Here is an 18,598-nt window from a genome sequence, read left to right on the forward strand (position 1 = left end):
ATACCAAGATGAAAGGATTGCCAGACTGCAATTCAGTTTGATTTCATTCCTCACCCTCTTCGTTTTGACCAATAAGGAGGTAATGACAAGACAAGGAAAGAGGAACTCACAGAGTGCTTGATAATAACAGTGTCCTTTAACTAAACATCCTTAATGAGCAGCGTGTTCCAGTTGTGACTATAATCACTTTTCTCTCCGTATCCCCCCAAAAGAGTGGCAGTAGAGTCTCTGCTTGCTGAAAAGTGAAAGAGATGGAAACTGAACTACCATGAGAACCTGGGAGATCTGCCTATCACGGAAAAGGGCCAACGTCGTTCACTATAGTGGCCGGTGGGTAAAGTGTATTATCTTTGATTTCCGCCGTGGGAATTCACTGCCTGTAGAAATACGTCTGTTGTAGGAAATGATATTGCCCTGGCTTTGGTTTTCGTAGATCATGTAGGCATAGGTGATGACAAAGTACATCCAAAAACAGTGCACCAATATACGGGACACCAAACCAAACCAGCGCATGATTCTGACCTCTCCAATGTTAGAATCATCATTGGTAAGCGTTTGTACTACAATGTTTACAGTTTCATAGAAAAAGATCCAGATGATGTAGATCACCAGGCCCTTGTACATACGGGCATATACTGAGTATAGGAGCAAGAAGCAGATGATGATGGTGATGAAAGATAGGAAGAAGACGATAGTCAAACTCCAGCAGATCATGAACTGTTTTATCAGGATACTTGTACTCTTGGTCTGTGGGGTAAGCTCAGTGCAATTGCTTCTCCTTAAGTACTTCTGTTCGAAGATGAGGTACAAGTCGATGGCCATGATGGTAAAGACCCCTGATAACATGGAGCCCATTTTGGCAGTCATCCCACACCAGTGCTGCCGTCTCATGCTGAGACCTCCTGTGAAGACAAATAACATGGGGGAGAATTCTGATTCCTGCCAATGTGGTAAATTACCAGGGTTTCTGCCTCCTTCCCCAAATTCACTTGGAGAAACAATAGAGAGAAACACGGAAACCAGGCAATAACAGCTTTGAGAAAGGCAGAAGACTGTTTAAAATTAATTGGGAGTGTGAGTGGGGAGGAGGGAGATGAAGTCTGGGCCTTGGTGGCAGTGAGCAGATAAATTGGAGAAGTGGCTCTCAATGCCAGCTTCACATTACAGTCACTGAAAGTCAGCACCCCACACCAATTAGAACATTCTCTGGGTAGGACCCAGGTATCAGTATTTTTAAAAACCTCCCTGTGATTTTCATATGTAGGCAGTATTGAAAAACACTGAATAGAAAAACTTAGTTTACATATTTTTAAAATTTATTTATTTATTTTTGGCTGTAGGCTTCTCTAGTTGAGGCACGTGGGCTTAGCTGCAGTACGTGGGATCTTAGTTCCCAGACCTGGGCCCCCTGCATTGGGAGCGTGGAGTCTTAACCACTGGACTGCCAGGGAAGTCCCAGAAAAAGTTAGTTTAAATTATGCTCTTATCTCTTCCAGCATTGCTTTGGGCAACCATTGCTGCCCCCTGATGGGGAAAATTGGCCGCATTATCCAGACATTGAGTACAGGTATCACAGGAAAAAAATCAGGGTAGCGCAATAGCCCTGCTGGGGTGAGTTGATGAAGACAATTAGGCTTTGAGCAATCACTCCTCCACTACATACCAAAACTTAAGGAATACAATGAAAGGCGTACTTTAAGGGAAATTTAGAAACTTAGAATAGAATAGCCTTATCATGGAAAAAGAAAAGGCAATAATGAACTAAGCATTCAACCCAAGAAGTAAGGGGGAAAAAAAAAACAACCAAGGATAAGAACAAAAAACAAAGGAGGGAGAAAATATATAAAAGAACAGAAATCAATAAAAAGGAAGAAAAGATAAAGCAGAGGGTCTTCTGATTGCTAAGGTTATTGGGGCCAACTTGCTGCCAAAAAAAAAAACCCCAACAACTAAAAACTGCTGTATAAAATAGTTTAAAAATATTCTTGAAAGCACAGAAGAGATGACAAGATAAGAGGTAGGAGACCAAAGACTATAGGAATTCAGGAATTGGGACAGGTAAGCAAACATGAAAGTCAAATTTGCTCTGAGGGTATTTGCCAATCTGGGCAAACTTGAATTTCATTATGAGAACTCTGTAGGGTAAGGAGGAATGAAATTAAAGCTCAGCGTCCACCAAGGTGGGGAGTCTATTTTTTTAAATTAATTAATTAATTAATTTAGGCTGTGTTGTGTCTTCATTGCCGTGTGTGGGCTTTCTCTAGTTGCGGCAAGTGGGGGCCGCTCTTCGTTGCGGTGCACAGGCTTCTCATTGTGGTGGCTTCCCTTGTTGCGGAGCACAGGCTCTAGAGTGCAGGCTCAGTAGTTGTGGTTCACGGGCTTAGTTGCTCCACAGCATGTGGGATCTTCCTGGACCAGGGATTGAACCCATATCCCCTGCGTTGGCAGGCAGATTCCCAACCACTGAGCCATCAGGGAAGTCCTGGTGGGGAGTCTATTAGAAGGCCTTCCCTGTATTAGTCATGGCCACAAGGTCTATGATTAGAGTAAAGGGGAATCAGAAGTAAACTTACCCCCACATCTTGTCCCAAGAGACTCCAAGGAAAGTGAACTTAGTACTACACTGAACATATGCAGGGGCTGCGGGGGGCAGGGGGAACTCTCCTTGAGACTTTGTAACCATAACTAACATTTTTATAGATTTGTAGCCCAAATTACATGAAGTATTCAAAAAAACTTTTTTTTTTTTTTTTTTGCGGTACGCAGGCCTCTCACTGCTGTGGCCTCTCCCGTTGCAGAGCACAGGCTCTGGACGCGCAGGCTCAGCAGCCATGGCTCACGGGCCTAGCCGCTCTGCAGCATGTGGGATCTTCCCAGACCCGGGGCACGAACCCGTGTCCCCTGCATCGGCAGGCGGATTCTCAACCACTGCGCCACCAGGGAAGCCCCCCAAAAAAACTTTTAAGTCTAGTTTAAAGTAGTCCTAAACTGAAGTGTCTCTAAGTGCCTGGCAGAAGCAAACTCAGGCCTTCTCTGGAAGGATACATCTTTGTGCTGGTCCTCAAAGTATCACCATCAGTAATTTTTCAGGGACAATGACTAGTACATAGTGAAAAATAACTGAGCATACAAGGAACAAGGCACTGTGAGAACCAGCAGAAATAACAGAACTGCAAAAATACCACATTATTAAACAATTATGATTAGGACATTTTTTTGAATTATTTAAAATTTTTATTTTATTTTTAATTTTGGTAAAATACATGTAAAAAAACCTACCATCTTACCCATTTTAAAGTATAAAATTTTATACTTACAATAGTCATCCTAGTGGCTAACAATGAGGACATTAGAATTACAGAAGTTAGTTAATTTATTTTGTCTAAAGCTGTACATCTGGTCAGTAGCAAAATCAGGATTTGAACTCACACCTGCCTGGCTCTAAAACCAGTCTTAACACTCAACCCACTTGTGCCTTATCTGCCTCAGAGATTTGTGAGCTCAGAGACTCTATTTATCCCACAGCTCCTAACAGAGGGCCTTGACTAGAAAAGAGCCTTGATTAGAGCAGACCCTTTACTAGCTTCCTTCTCCTTATTCTTTTTTTTTTTAATATTTATTTATTTATTTGGCTGCATTGGGTCTTTGTCGCTGCATGCAGGTTTTCTCTAGTTGCGGCAAGTGGGGGCTACTCTTCGTTGCAGTGCGCAGGCTCCTCATTGCGGTGGCTTCTCTTGTTGCAGAGCACGGGCTCTAAGCGCACGGGCTTCAGTAGCTGTGGCGCACAGGCTCAGTAGTTGTGGCTCATGGGCTCTAGAGCACAGGCCCAGCAGTTGTGGCACATGGGCCTAGTTGCTCCACGGCATGTGGGATCTTCCCGGACCAGGGCTCGAACCCGTGTGCCCTGCGTTGGCAGGCGGATTTCCAACCACTGCTCCACCAGGGAAGTCCCTCCTTCTGCTTATTCTTAAATGTTCCTCCTCAGTGCACAAACCAAGATGCTCTTCTTACTTTATACTCTCTTCCTAGGTAACGTCACTTATTCCCGTGGTTCAGTTGCCATCTACACACTGACGACTCCCAAGTCCAGTCCAGTCTTCTACTTGGAGATCCAAACCGGCACACTAAACTCTTCTGCCTCCATTTGGGAACTGTCTTTGGACTGCTCAAGCTCAATATGTTCCAAACTGAGCTTACGATTTCTCCCACCCCACCCTCACCTACTGCTACGACCTTCTGATATTTCAGTAAATATCAGCGTCCACCTGCCCATTTCCCCATGTACCTGCCTTTCTGTCATCCCCTACATTGAAAAACACTATGTTCCATTTACCCTCCCTCCCACATATCTCTCGAATCAGTTATTGTTTTTCCCATCTCCACTGCCACCACCATAGCCCAATCACCACCATGTCTCCTCTGTGATTAACACTACTTATGCGGTTGTAGTCTTGATATAATCATGCATGGTGACCCAACCATGTTGGGAGTTTGTGAGGAAAGGCAGTGCTTATGTGTGTATGGGATAAGAAGTCCTCACTATCATGATGGGAAGTCAATAGATAATGACTAAAAATGATTAATCAAGAAATAGCAGTATAAGTATATAATTTAGAGATATAATTTAGAGATAAAGAGGTACATAGGAGGGGAAATAGAAGAATTGATGTGGTTGCCTGTGGGAAGTATGACTAGGGGTGAGGGGAGTACAGAGGACTGAAGTTTTTATTATAAGCCTTTAAGTATTATTACTACACTTATATAATTTTTTTTTTTTTGCGGTACGCGGCCCTCTCACTGTCGTGGCCTCTCCCGTTGCGGAGCACAGGCTCCGGACGCGCAGGCTCAGCGGCCATGGCTCACGGGCCCAGCCGCTCCGCGGCGTGTGGGATCTTCCCGGACCGGGGCACGAACCCGCGTACCCTGCATCGGCAGGCGGACTCTCAACCACTGCGCCACCAGGGAAGCCCTTATATAATTTTAATAAAAATAAATTTATGAAGATATAGTTGTTCCATGAATTCCTAATAAATCCAGATCATTAAATAAATCCCACTGGCTCCCTTTTGGCTGGTGTAACTTTAATACAATATGTTCGTAGCCCCAGAAATGGTTTGCTGGCCTCATGGGAGCAAGGTTTGCTGGATAACTCTGTGGTAGTCTGAACCAAGAGCTAAAAATGTTACCATGGAAAGTAGTTGGTGATAGTGCAAAGTCTTTTCTGTTTAATTAATTAATTAATTAATTAATTTTTGGCTGTGTTGGGTCTTTGCTGCTGCGCGTGAGCTTTCTCTAGTTGCAGCAAGAGGGAGCTACACTTCGTTGAAGTGCGCGGGCTTCTCATTGCGGTGGCTTCTCTTGTTGCGGAGCATGGGCTCTAGGCATGTAGGCTTCAGTAGTTGCGGCACGTGGGCTCCGTAGTTGTGGCACGTGGGCTCCGTAGTTGTGGCACATGGGCTTAGTTGCTCTGAGGCACGTGGGATCTTCCCGGACCAGGGATTGAGCCCGTGTCCCCTGAATTGGCAGGCAGATTCTTAACCACTGCACCACCAGGGAAGTCTGTCTTTTCTGTTTATGAAATTTTCTGAAAATGATACATCATTTCAACTACTATACAACTAGAAGAGATTCTGATTCTATCTTTGAATAGTTACAACATTTTAAATGGTTTTTAAGTTAAAGATATCTCTACGTAGATTTTTAAATAAACTATACTAGAAAAATAAAAAAATTAATATAACAATATTGTAAAAGAAAGAGTTGATTTTTATCCTTCCACTTCACTTTAACATCATACTTTTTGAACTCAGTAGAAGTGTGTAATGTTTATTATTTATTTATTTATTTTGTTTGTTTGTTTGTTTGTTTTTGCAGTACACGGGCCTCTCACTGTTGTGGCCTCTCCCATTGCGGAGCACAGGCTCCGGACGCGCAGGCTCAGCGGCCACGGCTCACGGGCCTAGCCGCTCCAAGGCACGTGGGATCTTCCCAGACCGGGGCATGAACCCGTGTCGCCTGCATCGGCAGGCGGACTCTCAACCACTGCGCCACCAGGGAAGCCCTTTGTTTTGGTTTTTTGACCACGCTGCGCGGGCTTGTGAGATCTTAGTTCCCCACCGACCAGGAATTGAACCCAGCCCCTCAGCAGTGAAAGCGCAGAGTCCTAACCGCTGGACTGTCAGGGAATTCCCTGTTTTGTTTTTTTGGAAGCTCTGCCCTACCAGGTTCAACCTCAGGGGTAGGGAGGTTCAACCCTGGGGGAGTGAGTTAATTAGTCATGTTCTGAGCCATCCACGGTATCCTGAAAAGGCAAGGGAAGAAATAGATCGTAGACAATGTAAGGGAGGCATCAATATTAAAACAGCTTCAAATCACATGAAGCTATTAGCAAACCTGGATGTGACAAAGTTAGTCCAGTTAATAACCAGAAAAAAAATGTAATAGGTACTTTTACACTGAGAATATAATAGGTACTTCAGTAAAGAATGGTTTGAGGATGAATAAACTGCTACATATTCACACAATGGGATGTTAAACGGTCATCAAAATGAATGACTGTAGCAACACACAATTGGAATGAATCTTAGCAATGTAATAGTAAGTAAAAAAAGTACCAAAAGAAGATATAGAGTTAAAAACAACTATAGATATATATTATACACACACACACAATTTTTGGACTGTATATATAGAAGCGATAAAACCATATAAGGAAAGCAAAGGAATGATGAACTTAGGACTCTAAATTACGATCACCTTGGGCCAGGGGAAGGAAGTGAAATGGGTTGGGCAGCTCATATACTCAGATCTGAATTACTGACAAGATCCTAATTTTATTTTAGGTAGAGGATTTGAGGGTACATATTACTTTATTAAAAATAACTAGTATTTTAAAAGTAATTAAAAGAGCTATGCATGGATCAGTGAGGAATATGTCATGCACCGAGGATTATGATGTCTAATTGTGAGCATATGAAGAACAATAAAAAACACTAAAACAAAACACGGATAATAACAGCATTTACCTTGTAAAGTTGCTGTGAGGATTAAACAAGTTAATATATTTAAAACACTCAGAACAATGCTTGGAACATGGTAAGCACTGTACTATGTAGGAGTTTTTGCTATCATCATTTTTGCTTTATGCCAAGGGGTAACCACTATTTATTATGCATATAAAACTACTATTGCGAATTCCTTGGCAGTCCAGTAGTTATGAAACAGGAGAGAAGGGGGCAGGGCACAACCTTTAAAAGAATGACATAGCCCAAGGGTTCGAAGTAAACTGATTAGAACCAAATAGGTCCAAGATGACAAGTTGAATTCCACTAGACCTTAAGCCTCAATATACGCTCATTGTAACACATCAGCAAGCTAAATGACACACCCACAGGTGCCATGACAGTTCCAAGGCCAACCATAAAGGTCAAAAAGTGGGCAGTGACCCAATTTATGGAAATCCCCACCTCTTCCCCAAAATAGCTGGAATACCCCTCCCACTCATTAGCCTATGAAATTACCCACCCCTATAAAAACTGACAACCCCACATCCTGGGTCAGCTTTCGCCTTCTGAGCTGGCCCACACTCTGTCTGTGGAGTGTGTTTCTCTCTAAATAAATCCGCTTCTAACCTGTCACTTTGTCTCTCACTGAATTCTTTTGGCGATGAGACATCAAGAACCTGAATTTCATTAAGTCCTAAAACCAAGTGTGTGATCTCAGTTAGAAGACTGTGGAGGGCTTCCCTGGTGGCGCAGTGGTTAAGAAGCTGCCTGCCAATGCAGGGGACATGGGTTCAAGCCCCGGTCCGGGAGATCCCACATGCCACAGAGCAACTAATCCTGTGCACCACAAGTACTGAGCCTGTGCTCTAGAGCCCGCGAGCCACAACTACTGAAGCCTGCGCACCTAAAGCCTGTGCTCCGCAACAAGAGAAGCCACCGCAATGAGAAGCCCACGCACCGCAACAAAGAGTAGCCCCTGCTCGCCACAACTAGAGAAAGCCTGCATGCAGCAACGAAGACCCAATGCAGGCCAAGATAAATAAATTTATTTTAAAAAAATGAAAATGAATACTTTGCATATATGAGCTCTTAGAGACACATCTTCTACAGTCTCTTGTAAAAAAATCTATCGACTTAAATAAAAAAGCTACTGAGATAATTTATAACCTCTTCTTACTCCCTTTCCTTTGGCTTTGTATACCACAGAATCAGTTCGTACCATAATTGGACACTCTAATGCAAGAAAGCAGTATTTCATTTTATTTTATTTCATTTCATTTTATTTTATTTTATTTTATATTTCCACATGTCTTGTGGGATCTTAGTTCCCCAGCCAGGGATTGAAACTGTAACCCCTGCAGTGGAAGCACAGAGTCCTAACCACTGGACCGCCAGGGAGGAATTCCCTTTATTTTTTAAAAATAATATCAATTCGGACTCCGTTTTCTTCCTCAAGGAGTTAGGGAGAAACTCTATCTCAATCAGTTTTTTTGTTGTTTGTTTCCACTCCCCTCTCTCCTTGCTGGAGTCGCATAGAACTCCCAAGTTCATCCAATCCTCAAGGAAGGGCTCTAGACTTCAGGTGGGTGTGGCTGCCCACTGTGAGAGGCTTGATGTCCTAGCCTCAGTGGTCCCACTGTCCACAGCCCCGAAGGTTGTGGCTCACAGCTCAGTCCCCAGCCTGGGGTCCACACAGACATCCTGTCACTCTGGGGTCTGGGAGGGAGTCAAACACAGGCCCCAAGGTGGTCAGAGCCAGGCACCTCTCCATTCCCCAAGGGCAGGGAAATCCCACTTGCTGTAGGGGTTGGGAATGATTCCCTTCTCCCTCATCTTTTCAAATCTACACCCACTACCCACCCACATCATCTAAATCTCTGCCTCTGAGAGCCTAGATTTTCCAAAACAAAAGTATTTTAACTCTCCAACGGGGGAAGAGATGCTCAGTCATCTTAAACCTACAAAGGAAAAATGCCTGTCATGCTTTGGTGGTGTATCAGCCAAGAAGCAGGAAACCAGCCCCGACTCTGAATGAGGCAATTCTGACAATAAATCGCACTGCTGCATACAAAGTCCTCACGATGTGACCCCAGTGCAACTTTCCAGGAACATCTCTGAGCATCCCTTCTCATGTTTATAATACTCTTACTTTCTCAAATATCTTTTCTCCCTTCCTGCACCTGGCTCACTCACACTCATCCCTCAAGGTCACTGGAATCCTCAAGAAGGTGCCAGGGCTCTAGTTTGGCATTTGTAATTCTCTTGGCCTTTCTTTTATGGTTATAAGCCTCACACCAGTATCACAAACAGGAGTGCGACAGTCAGCTCTCTTTGTCTCTTCCATGGGAAGGAAACCACTTCCCCGAACCCCCCCAGCAGCCTTCCCTTCGTGGCTCACTGGCCAGAACTGGGTCACATGGTCATCCACAGCTTCAGGGGAGGTTGGGGAAACCAGTTCCTGACAAAGCTGAGTAGAATTGCCATCATTAGTTTAGACATATCATGAGTTATGCCCAGACTGGGAACACAGTTGCCTCACCTCTCCAAAAGATGGGTCCCCTTAATGGGGAAGAAGGAAGGAAATGGCTAATAAAGTCTACCACAGAGATCCTGTTCCATTAATTATCCCTTCTTCCCCAATGACATGGCAAGAACTCTTACTATCTGCCCCTTCTTCCACAGAAGCAGAGTTTTTAGATATACACATGATTGGCCAGAATAAGGTTTGCCTTTTCTGGCCTCCCTTGCAGTTGGGCGTAACTGTGTGACCAATCTCTGAGAGTGGGTTGGAAGGGGGAGAAATGAATGTGACCACCAGGTGTTCAGGAGAAAGTCATGTCGTCCCTTTCCCTCTTCCCAATGGCTGAAATGTGGATGGAGTAGGGAGTCATCTCAGACCAACTGGGCAAGGACGTGATAAACACAGAGAGAAGGATCTAGGCTTCTGAAGATTCCCAGAGCAGGGCTGCCCACTTACTTAGGCTCTTACATGAGAGAGGGAAATGATAAACTCCTATAATGTTTAAAGCACTGTTATTTTGCAGCCAAACTTATATCCTAATAAACACAATTGCCTCCAATCCTCTGCCTGTAAGCATGCCAAAGTCTTTCCCAGCTCAGACAATCTCTCCTTTGACCCTGTGTCTCTCTCTGATTTACATTCAGGCTTTGTGTTAGGGCAAGCAACAGATACTGGCTCTTGGCTGATTTAAGCAAAAAAGGCATAGCTCATAGATGTGTGGAAAGGACCAGTTATCTATTGCCACAATGATGCTACATAAGCAACCACAAAACCTCAGTGGCATGTAACAATGAACAGTACTTAGTTCACAAGTCTGTGGGGTTCAGCTTATCTGGGGCTGGGCTGAGCTGGGCCGATTTCAGCTGGACTCACTCGAGTGTCTGGGGTCAACTGTTGGTTGGCTAGACAATTTTGTTGATTTTGGCCGAGCTCATTCATATGCCTGAGGGTCAACTGGCTGTTGGCTGATCTAAGATGGCCTCAGCTGGGATAACTCAGGGAGACTTGGCCGAGGGCCACATGTTTCTCATCATCCAACAGGCTAGCCTAGACATGTTGTAATGGCAATGGCAGAGGACAACAGTGAGAGTGCTACAGATTGAATGCTTTTGTCCTCCCCAAATTCATGCGTTGAAAATCTAATGCCCAATGGGATGGTATTAGAAGGAAGGGCCTTTGGGAGGTGATTAGGTCATGATGGTGGAGCCCTCCTGAATGAAGAGATCCCAGAGAAATCCCTTGCTCCTTCCACTATGCGAGGACATGGCAAGAAGTTGGCAGTCTGAAACTCGGAAGAGAGCCTTGGCCAGAATCCGGCCACGCTGGCACCCTGATCTTGGACTTCAGAACTGTGAGAAATAAGTTTCTGTTGTTTACAAGACACTCAGTCTGTAATATTTTGTTATAGAATCACAAACAGACTAAGACAGAGAGCAAGTGCAGCCACCCAAGTGCTTTTCAAGCTTCTGCTTGTGTAACGTTTGCGAACATCCATTGATCACAGCAAGTCACAATCGTCAGTCCAGAGTCAGAATGAGAAGGTCCCATGGGACTTCCCTGGTGGTCCAGTGGTTAAGACTCTGTGCTCCCAATGCAGGGGGCCTGGGTTCGATCCCTGGTCAGGGAACTAAATCCCGCATGCTGCAACTAAGACCGAGTGCAGCCAAATAAATAAATAAATATTAAAAAAAAAAAAAAAGAATGAGAAGGTCTCACAAGATAATACGGATGCAGGGAGAGGTGAAGAATTGGGGCATGAATGCCATCAGTCTACCACACCACATTCAGAGGTTTTGCTTACAGGATGGTAGCCAATATCACACCACAGGGCTGGGCCACTGAAGACACTGCTGCTGCCAGCAATGAGCATTTGATACCATAGTTACACTGAGAGAGAGGCCTTCTAGCACCAGACTCTAGATGTTGCTGTTGCCAGAGCTATTCCCCCAAACTGGGTGTTGCTGTCACAGCTGGCACTGCCCACCAAGAATGGATTTTCTTGTTCTCTTTTTTCTTTGCCTCATAAGCTCCTCCTGATTCAAAGTCTAGTTTGGGAACATTTTATTAGCAGAGCCTATGACATGTGCATATGACTTAGTTCATAAGGAAGGATGGAAAACTAAGTAGCTGCCATTTTTAGCTGCAATACTAGTAGGTGAGCTCTGCTTCTCACAAAGTTTCATAGAGTGAAAAATTCTCCGTACATGGGAAAGGGGTTTATATTACAGGCAACTAAAGAACTAAAACAGAACAACAGTGATGAGGGGGAGGAAGAGGAGGAAACTAGCCTCTCAATCTCTTCACAGCTAAGCTTCTTCTTTCTCTCTCTCTCTCTCTCTCTCTCTCTTTTTATTTTTAGGCTGCGCCATGTGTCTTGTGGTATCTTAGTTCCCCAACCAGGGATTGAACCCACGCCCTTTGTAGTGAAAGTGCAGAGTCCTAACCACTGGACTGCCAGGGAATTCCCCTACAGCTAAGCTTCTTGAAAGAGTACACCTAGCTGACTTTTCTCTTCTACTTTTCTTCCATTCCACTTCTATAATAATCAGTTATGGCCACACTAATTATGCAAAACCCAGTGGTTTACAACCACAAGCATCTATTTTTCTCACTCTTGCTTCAGGCTGCAGATCAGACTGAAACAACTGAATGCTCACCAGTAGTAACATAGATAAACTGTGCTATTTATAAAATGGAATGTTATACAGCAGTGGAAAATGAGGGTAAATCTCAAAACCATCCTGTTGTCTAAAGAATCAAGCAACAGGAGAATGGATACCATACAATATCATTAATATAAACAATACTTTACTTAAGGTTACAAACGTAGGTTGAAAAATATAAATACACAGAGGATGATTAATACAAAATTCTGCACAGTGGTAACACCTGAAGTGGGGAGAAAGGGGAATGCCCAGAGCAAGGGACCTCCAAGAGGCATCTAAGGTACTGGTGATGTCCTGTTGTTGCATAGTGTGGGGAGTGGGTACATGCAGGCAAATGCTATTATCATTCATCAAACTATACATATTAATTTTTAAAAAATTAATTAATTAATTAATTTTATTTTTGGCTGCTTTGGGTCTTCGTTGCTGCGCAGACTTTCTCTGGTTGTGGCTAGCGGGGGCTACTCTCCGTTGTGGTGTGCAGGCTTCTCACTGCGGTGGTTTCTCTTGTTATGGAGCATGGGCTCTAGGCACGCGGACTTCAGCAGTTCGCGGGCTCAGTAGTTGTGGCTCGCGGGCTTAGTTGCTCCGCGGCATGTGGGATCTTCCCATACCAGGGCTCGAACACGTGTCCCCTGCATTGGCAGGCGGATACACATTAGTTTTATACATTCTTTCGTGTATGTGGTATATTTAACATCCCATGAGAAAAACCTACTACAGGTGAGGATGTGAAGCAATGGAAACTCATTGCGGTGAGGACCAATATAAATTGGAAAAACCATTTCAGAGAGCATTTTGCAGAGTCTAGTTAAGTGGAAACTGTGCATATTCTGTGATCCTGCAATATTTTTCTTGGGTGTCCCTAGGTGCCTTAAAGCAATGGGTTTTTCAAACTTTGTGACAACCGCTTACTAAGAAATACATTTTACATTACAATCAAGTACACATAAACACACACAAACACACGTATGTATAAGTGCGTATAAAGTTGAAATTAAAATTTTGCACCACAATGCCTTTTCCTATTACATGTAACATGATCTGACCTTTTCTAATCCTGTCTACTCCTTTTTTTTAACTGAGATATAATTGACACATTATGTAACTTTAAGATATAAATGTTCCTATTTGATTTCATTAAAGGTCACAACCTTTAATGTCAACTCACTAATAGTTGACAAACTGTACTTTGAAAAACACCATAGTAGAGAAAATTTTGCACACGGTAAATGTGTTAAAGAATGTTAATTGAACACTGTTCAAAATAAAAATAACTGGCGATGACAACTGAGGAATATTTACGTAGTGGAACACAATAGGGCAGTTAAGATGAACAAACAAGAGCTCCTTGTGTCAACAGAATGCAGCGTGAAAAAACCCAGTTGCTGAAGCATATGTACAGTGTGTTGCTATTTATAGTTTCAAAACATGAAAAACATGTTTATAGATTCCCACATATATAGTAAAAGTCGACAACATGGATGAGAGTGGATCCTGGTTTCCACTGGAGAAGGAGGGGAATGGGATCAAGGAGGGGCAAAATGGGGACTTATAAGGTTTTTTGTTTCTTAATCTTGTTATTTCTTCTTTTTTTTTTTTGCCACTTGGCTTGCAGGATCTTTCTTTTTTTGGCTGCGTTAGGTCTGTTGCTGCGCACGGGCTTTCTCTAGTTGAGGCGAGCAGGGGCTACTCTTCGTTGTGGTGCGCGGGCTTCTCATTGCAGTGGCTTCTCTTGTTGCGGAGCACGGGCTCTAGGAGTGTGGGCTTCAGTAGTTGTGGCACGCAGGCTCAGTAGTTGTGGCTCGCAGGCTCTAGAGTGCAGGCTCAGTAGTTGTGGCGTTCGGGCTTAGTTGCTCTGCGGCACGTGGGATCTTCCCGGACCAGGGATTGAACCCATGTCCCCTGCATTGGCAGGCAGATTCTTAACCACTGCGCCACTAGGGAAGTCCCGCGGCTTGCAGGATCTTAGTCCCCGACCCGGGACTGGACCTGGGCCCTCGGCAGTGAAAGTGTGGAGTCCTAACCGCTGGACAGCCAGGGAATTCCCTATTCTTTAGTCTTCACTGCAGGGTTGGCAAACTACTACCCGTGAGCCAAATCTGGTGCACTGTTTTTGTATGGTCTGTGAACTAAGAATGGTTTTTACATATTTTAATATTTGGGGAAAAAACTGAAAGAAGAATAATTTGTGATGTGAAAATCATATAGAATCCCAATTTTTGTAGCTACAAATGAAATTTTATTGGAACACAGCCTTGCTAGTTTTACAAAGCCAAAAATTATTTACAGCCTGGACCTTTATAGAAAAATGTTTGCCACCCCCTAATTTATTATGTGACATGTATTTCATAATAATAAAAAATATGGTAGCATTAGAGAAGAATTCTGGAAATAAAATGATGTATAATTCTACTATCTAACAAAATTTTCTAAATTTCTCCATGTTTTCTTCTACTCTGACAAAACCCATATATTTTTATTGAAATCGGGCAAAGACATTTTGCATTCTGCTTTTTCCCTGCTGTACCTCACTTCATAAACCTTTTTGACGCACAATGTAGCATTCAAATTTGCACCATTTAATGACCTAGCATGCTTCAAGTTTACAAACCACACGCCGTAATTTGTGTAACTGCCTTCTCATGTTTAAACCTTTATATTCTTTTGATTTGTCCCGTTTATTATTGGTTACTAGGCAAAGAATACCTTTGTACACGGAGCTTTTCTCCTCCTCCTTTTGACTTACTTTCTTAGAATAAGTTCCTAGGGAAGAAATTCTTAACCTTCCCTCCACTCCTTCAAACTCTAACTACTCTCTCTTCCTTTCTTTACTCCTATAACCTTGCTTCTTCAGTCTTTTTGCTTAGCCCTTTGCCTTCCCTAACATAACTGATCTCTCTCACTTGGCTCTGTCTAGTGGTTGTTTAGGTACCGCAAAAGCTCTCTTGCTTTTAGATCCCAGCTTGACCTCACCGTCCCTTTGGTGGTCCAACATTCTGCAGTGCATTGTGAGGGCTGCCGCTTGCTCTCATTTCTTAACCCTTCCTCTTAGCACAGGGTCCACTCCACTCCTACACTGAGGTTAAAGTCAGCCAGTGATCTCTTTGTAACTTAGTCCAAAGGCTTTTTTCTTGATTTTTATCTCCCCCTGGAGCTGCTACTCTGAAAGGTCCTTCAGGTCTTTCTCTTTCTTTGCCTGCATGTGTCTCCACGCACAGTTTATCTCTTCCATAGAACTTTCTCTAAGGATTGGGATAGCCCACTCTTTTGAGTGCGCATTCAACCCAGACATAGCTCATTCCCTTTGCTCCAAAGAGCTTGCAGGCAGACAATATTGAGAGTCTTCTACTTAGAGTTTCAAAATAATCAAACCTTTGTGATAAATTTAAGGATCATAGGCCATATTGTGCCAAGTAACAGAAGATCTACAAAGTGAGGCCCGCAAATTGGCAGCATCAGTGTCACCTGGGAACTTGTTAGAAATGCATAACTGTAAGCTCCATCCAGGCCTACTAAATCAGAATCTAGACATTTAACGTGATCCCCAGGTGATTCACATGTACATTAACGTATAAGAAGCACCAGTATAGTGGACCAGTGAGTGCCTATCACTAAGAGTCTCCATCAAAAGTACTCCAAGGACCCCTTGGGAACCTCAAACCAATGATTTTCACCTTTAGTTGGGCAAAGTTTGGTGTGACGGTGATCTTGCTGTCACAGCTATCACCCTTTGATGGACAGGTGGCTAGGTGTGTGGCCTCCCTCCTTCATCATTTTAGGTACAGGTTCATCCCTCTGAAGATGCAAAACGGTTTGAAGAGGACAAACTTTCCCAAGCAAGGAAGACTGTTCTTCAACCAAGAGCATAGGTAAGCTTATAGACTCTTTGGTAAAGTGGACACATCCTGCTAGGGGTGAGAAAAATGGTTCCTATCATCTTTTCCAACAAAAAATGTGTGTGAACAACATAGAACCAAAAGACAAGAATAGTTTATACTCTTCATTCTCTCATTCAGTAAATATTAAGCACCTACTGTGTGCCAAGCACTATTCTAGGTGGGAATAGCAGAGAAGAGCAGAGAACAAAGCAGACAAAATCCTTGCCTTAGTGGAATTTACATTCTAGGGGGTGGAGATGGACAAGAAACAGGTATATAGTACGGAAGGTAGGGAGAGTACTTTAAAGAAAAATAGAGTGGTGGAGCCCCTATTTAAGGTGGGTGGTAGGGGCGGGTATCCCCAAGATGAAGACACTTGGGAATATGGAATGTGGAGCAAGCCATCCTGATATTTGGGGGAAGAGAATTCCAAGCAGAGGAAATGGCTAATACAAAGACCTTGAGGTAGGAACATGCTTGGAGTGTTCAAGGAATAGCAAAAAGGCAATAAGTGTGGTTGGAGCAGATTAAGCAAGGAAGAGAGTGGAACCAAATCATATAGGGTCTTTAAGGAGCTTGAATTTTATGCCAAGTGTGATGGAGCCATTGCAAGATATTGATCAGAGTAGTGACATAATCTGACATTCTAAAAGGCTCTCTCTCTGCTGTGTGGGGAACAGACTCTAAGGGGGCAAGAGTGGAAGCAAGAGGCCTAATAGCAGGCTGCTGTAAAGCTGTGGGTGGTTTCGATTTGGGTGGTCATGGTGGTGGTGAAAAAAGGCCCAACAATCTCAACTTCCCTAACAAAGAGTATTTTTAAAGTTATCGCTAGACAAGTAAACTTTTTTTTTTTATCTTGGATGGGAAAATGGCTTAGATGTAAAAAATAAAGAGTAAGAATATTAAGGGCTTCTCTGGGTTGAACAATGTTAAGGCATCTCCTGGAAATCAGTGTTATTTAACATTTCATAAATGATCAAGAAAAAGGAATACTTTGAGACATTTCTAGGTACACAAATTATACTCTGCTTTCCACATAGGAAAATATCAAGTCAACAGGGGGCATCTCCTGGAACATTTCTAAAGCTATGTGAATTGGCTGGAAAGTGGCAGGTCACTTGCCAGGTGGACAAGTGTAAGGCAGCTCACATAGGGGGAGACAATTCAGGTGACATCTTTAAGATAATGAACTCTGAACTGCCAGCTGCCACCGAGGAAAGGGATCAGAAGTTGCTGTAGATTAGCCCTTCAAGACATCAGCTCTTGTAAAATCCAAAATGCCAGTAAAAGTTCTGGTGGTCCAGAGTAAAGACAAAGCATCAGTTTCAACAAAAACCTCAGGAAATCCCTTTTGGATCTCAGTATGCAGTGCTAGCCACCGCATCCTAAGAAAAAGAGCCAAAGAAGGGCAGCTTAAAGGATTAAAAGGATAGAGCAGTTTTTGTTTGATGGAGCAAATGCCCATAAAGGTGACCATCTGAGACAAGATAAGATGAAAGTCTATAAAAAGATGAGAAATTCAGAGAAAATTAAAATAGCCCTTTTCATACAATCTCATGATTGTAAAATCAGGGGACAAAAGAAGCTTGAAAATGGAGGTATTTCTGTGTAGAAAGGGGCCATCAGAGGGCATATAAAAGAAGGTCCTTTAGACCTTCCAGTATGTGGAAGGACTGTGCTAGCAGTAACCAGGAGTGGGGTTGGAGAACGATCAGCCTATCTCATCAGTCCTTCGTTGGGACAAAAACTACTCTGGACTAGGGTGTGCTCCCTGCACCACCCCCACCCCCCGCCCGGCCCCACCTCAGTCACTGTGGTATACAACCACAGAAACTCAAAAAGAGCAAAAAACTCCGACAAGACATTAAAAGGATTCAAAATGCTAATATTAAATCTCATTCTGAGTCAAAACTAGGTTGAAAATAAATTCAAGGGCGAAGGATATATAATTGATTAATAAGGGACATTAAGGGTGTTTGAGGGTACATCCTTAATCTTTGTGATTCATGCCTCGGAGATGCGCTATGTCCTCTCAAGAAATGTTACTTTGTAGTCTGAACTGGATAGATAAAATAAGAAGTTTGTCAGCATCTGGGTTCTCATAGTCAGAAAGTGACAGTTATTGGCTGAAACAGAGATCTGATCATTTGACTTTCATCTACAGCACAAGTCCTTTAATAGTGATCAATTACCTGAGGAGAGCGAGGCTCTTGTGAACCAACCGTTACTCACGTGTTGAACAGTTAGCAACTCTGGGCCATCGGGTCAGTATCGATCTTCCTCCACAGATTAAAATATATCAGGGTCCGAACGGAACGGGGGAGGGGAGAAGGTAATAACGAGTGTCGTTGAGTTGGGAGATGTTAAAAATGGGCTGCAACCAACAACACATGGGCCTTTATTTTTAGGTCAAAGATTTATGTATATAAATATATATGCTCTCTCTTTCCAAAAAGTATTAGACTCAGGAACCTCATTACCCCCCAAAGAAAACAGCACCCTCTCCTCCTTCCCATAGGTCCCTTT

At 43.3% G+C, this 18,598-nt stretch overlaps 1 protein-coding gene across 1 annotated transcript; it reads right to left on the reverse strand.

Annotated features, from left to right (window-relative positions):
* Positions 1-217: 217 nt before the first annotated feature.
* TMEM217 (transmembrane protein 217) lies at positions 218-2,271 on the reverse strand. Its single transcript, XM_027127110.1, has one exon. It carries the CDS (start codon positions 919-921, stop codon positions 319-321), a length of 603 nt encoding a protein of 200 aa, XP_026982911.1. The 5' UTR covers positions 922-2,271; the 3' UTR covers positions 218-318.
* Positions 2,272-18,598: the final 16,327 nt, after the last annotated feature.

This window comes from Aethalodelphis obliquidens, unplaced genomic scaffold (genome assembly GCF_003676395.1).
Source record: "Aethalodelphis obliquidens isolate GAN/ISIS:26980383/991018 unplaced genomic scaffold, ASM367639v1 scaffold31, whole genome shotgun sequence".
Taxonomy (NCBI): domain Eukaryota; kingdom Metazoa; phylum Chordata; class Mammalia; order Artiodactyla; family Delphinidae; genus Aethalodelphis; species Aethalodelphis obliquidens.

Coding starts and splice junctions, on each gene's coding strand:
- TMEM217 (XM_027127110.1), bottom strand. CDS start 921: ATGTTATTTGTCTTCACAGGAGGTCTCAGCATGAGACGGCAGCACTGG.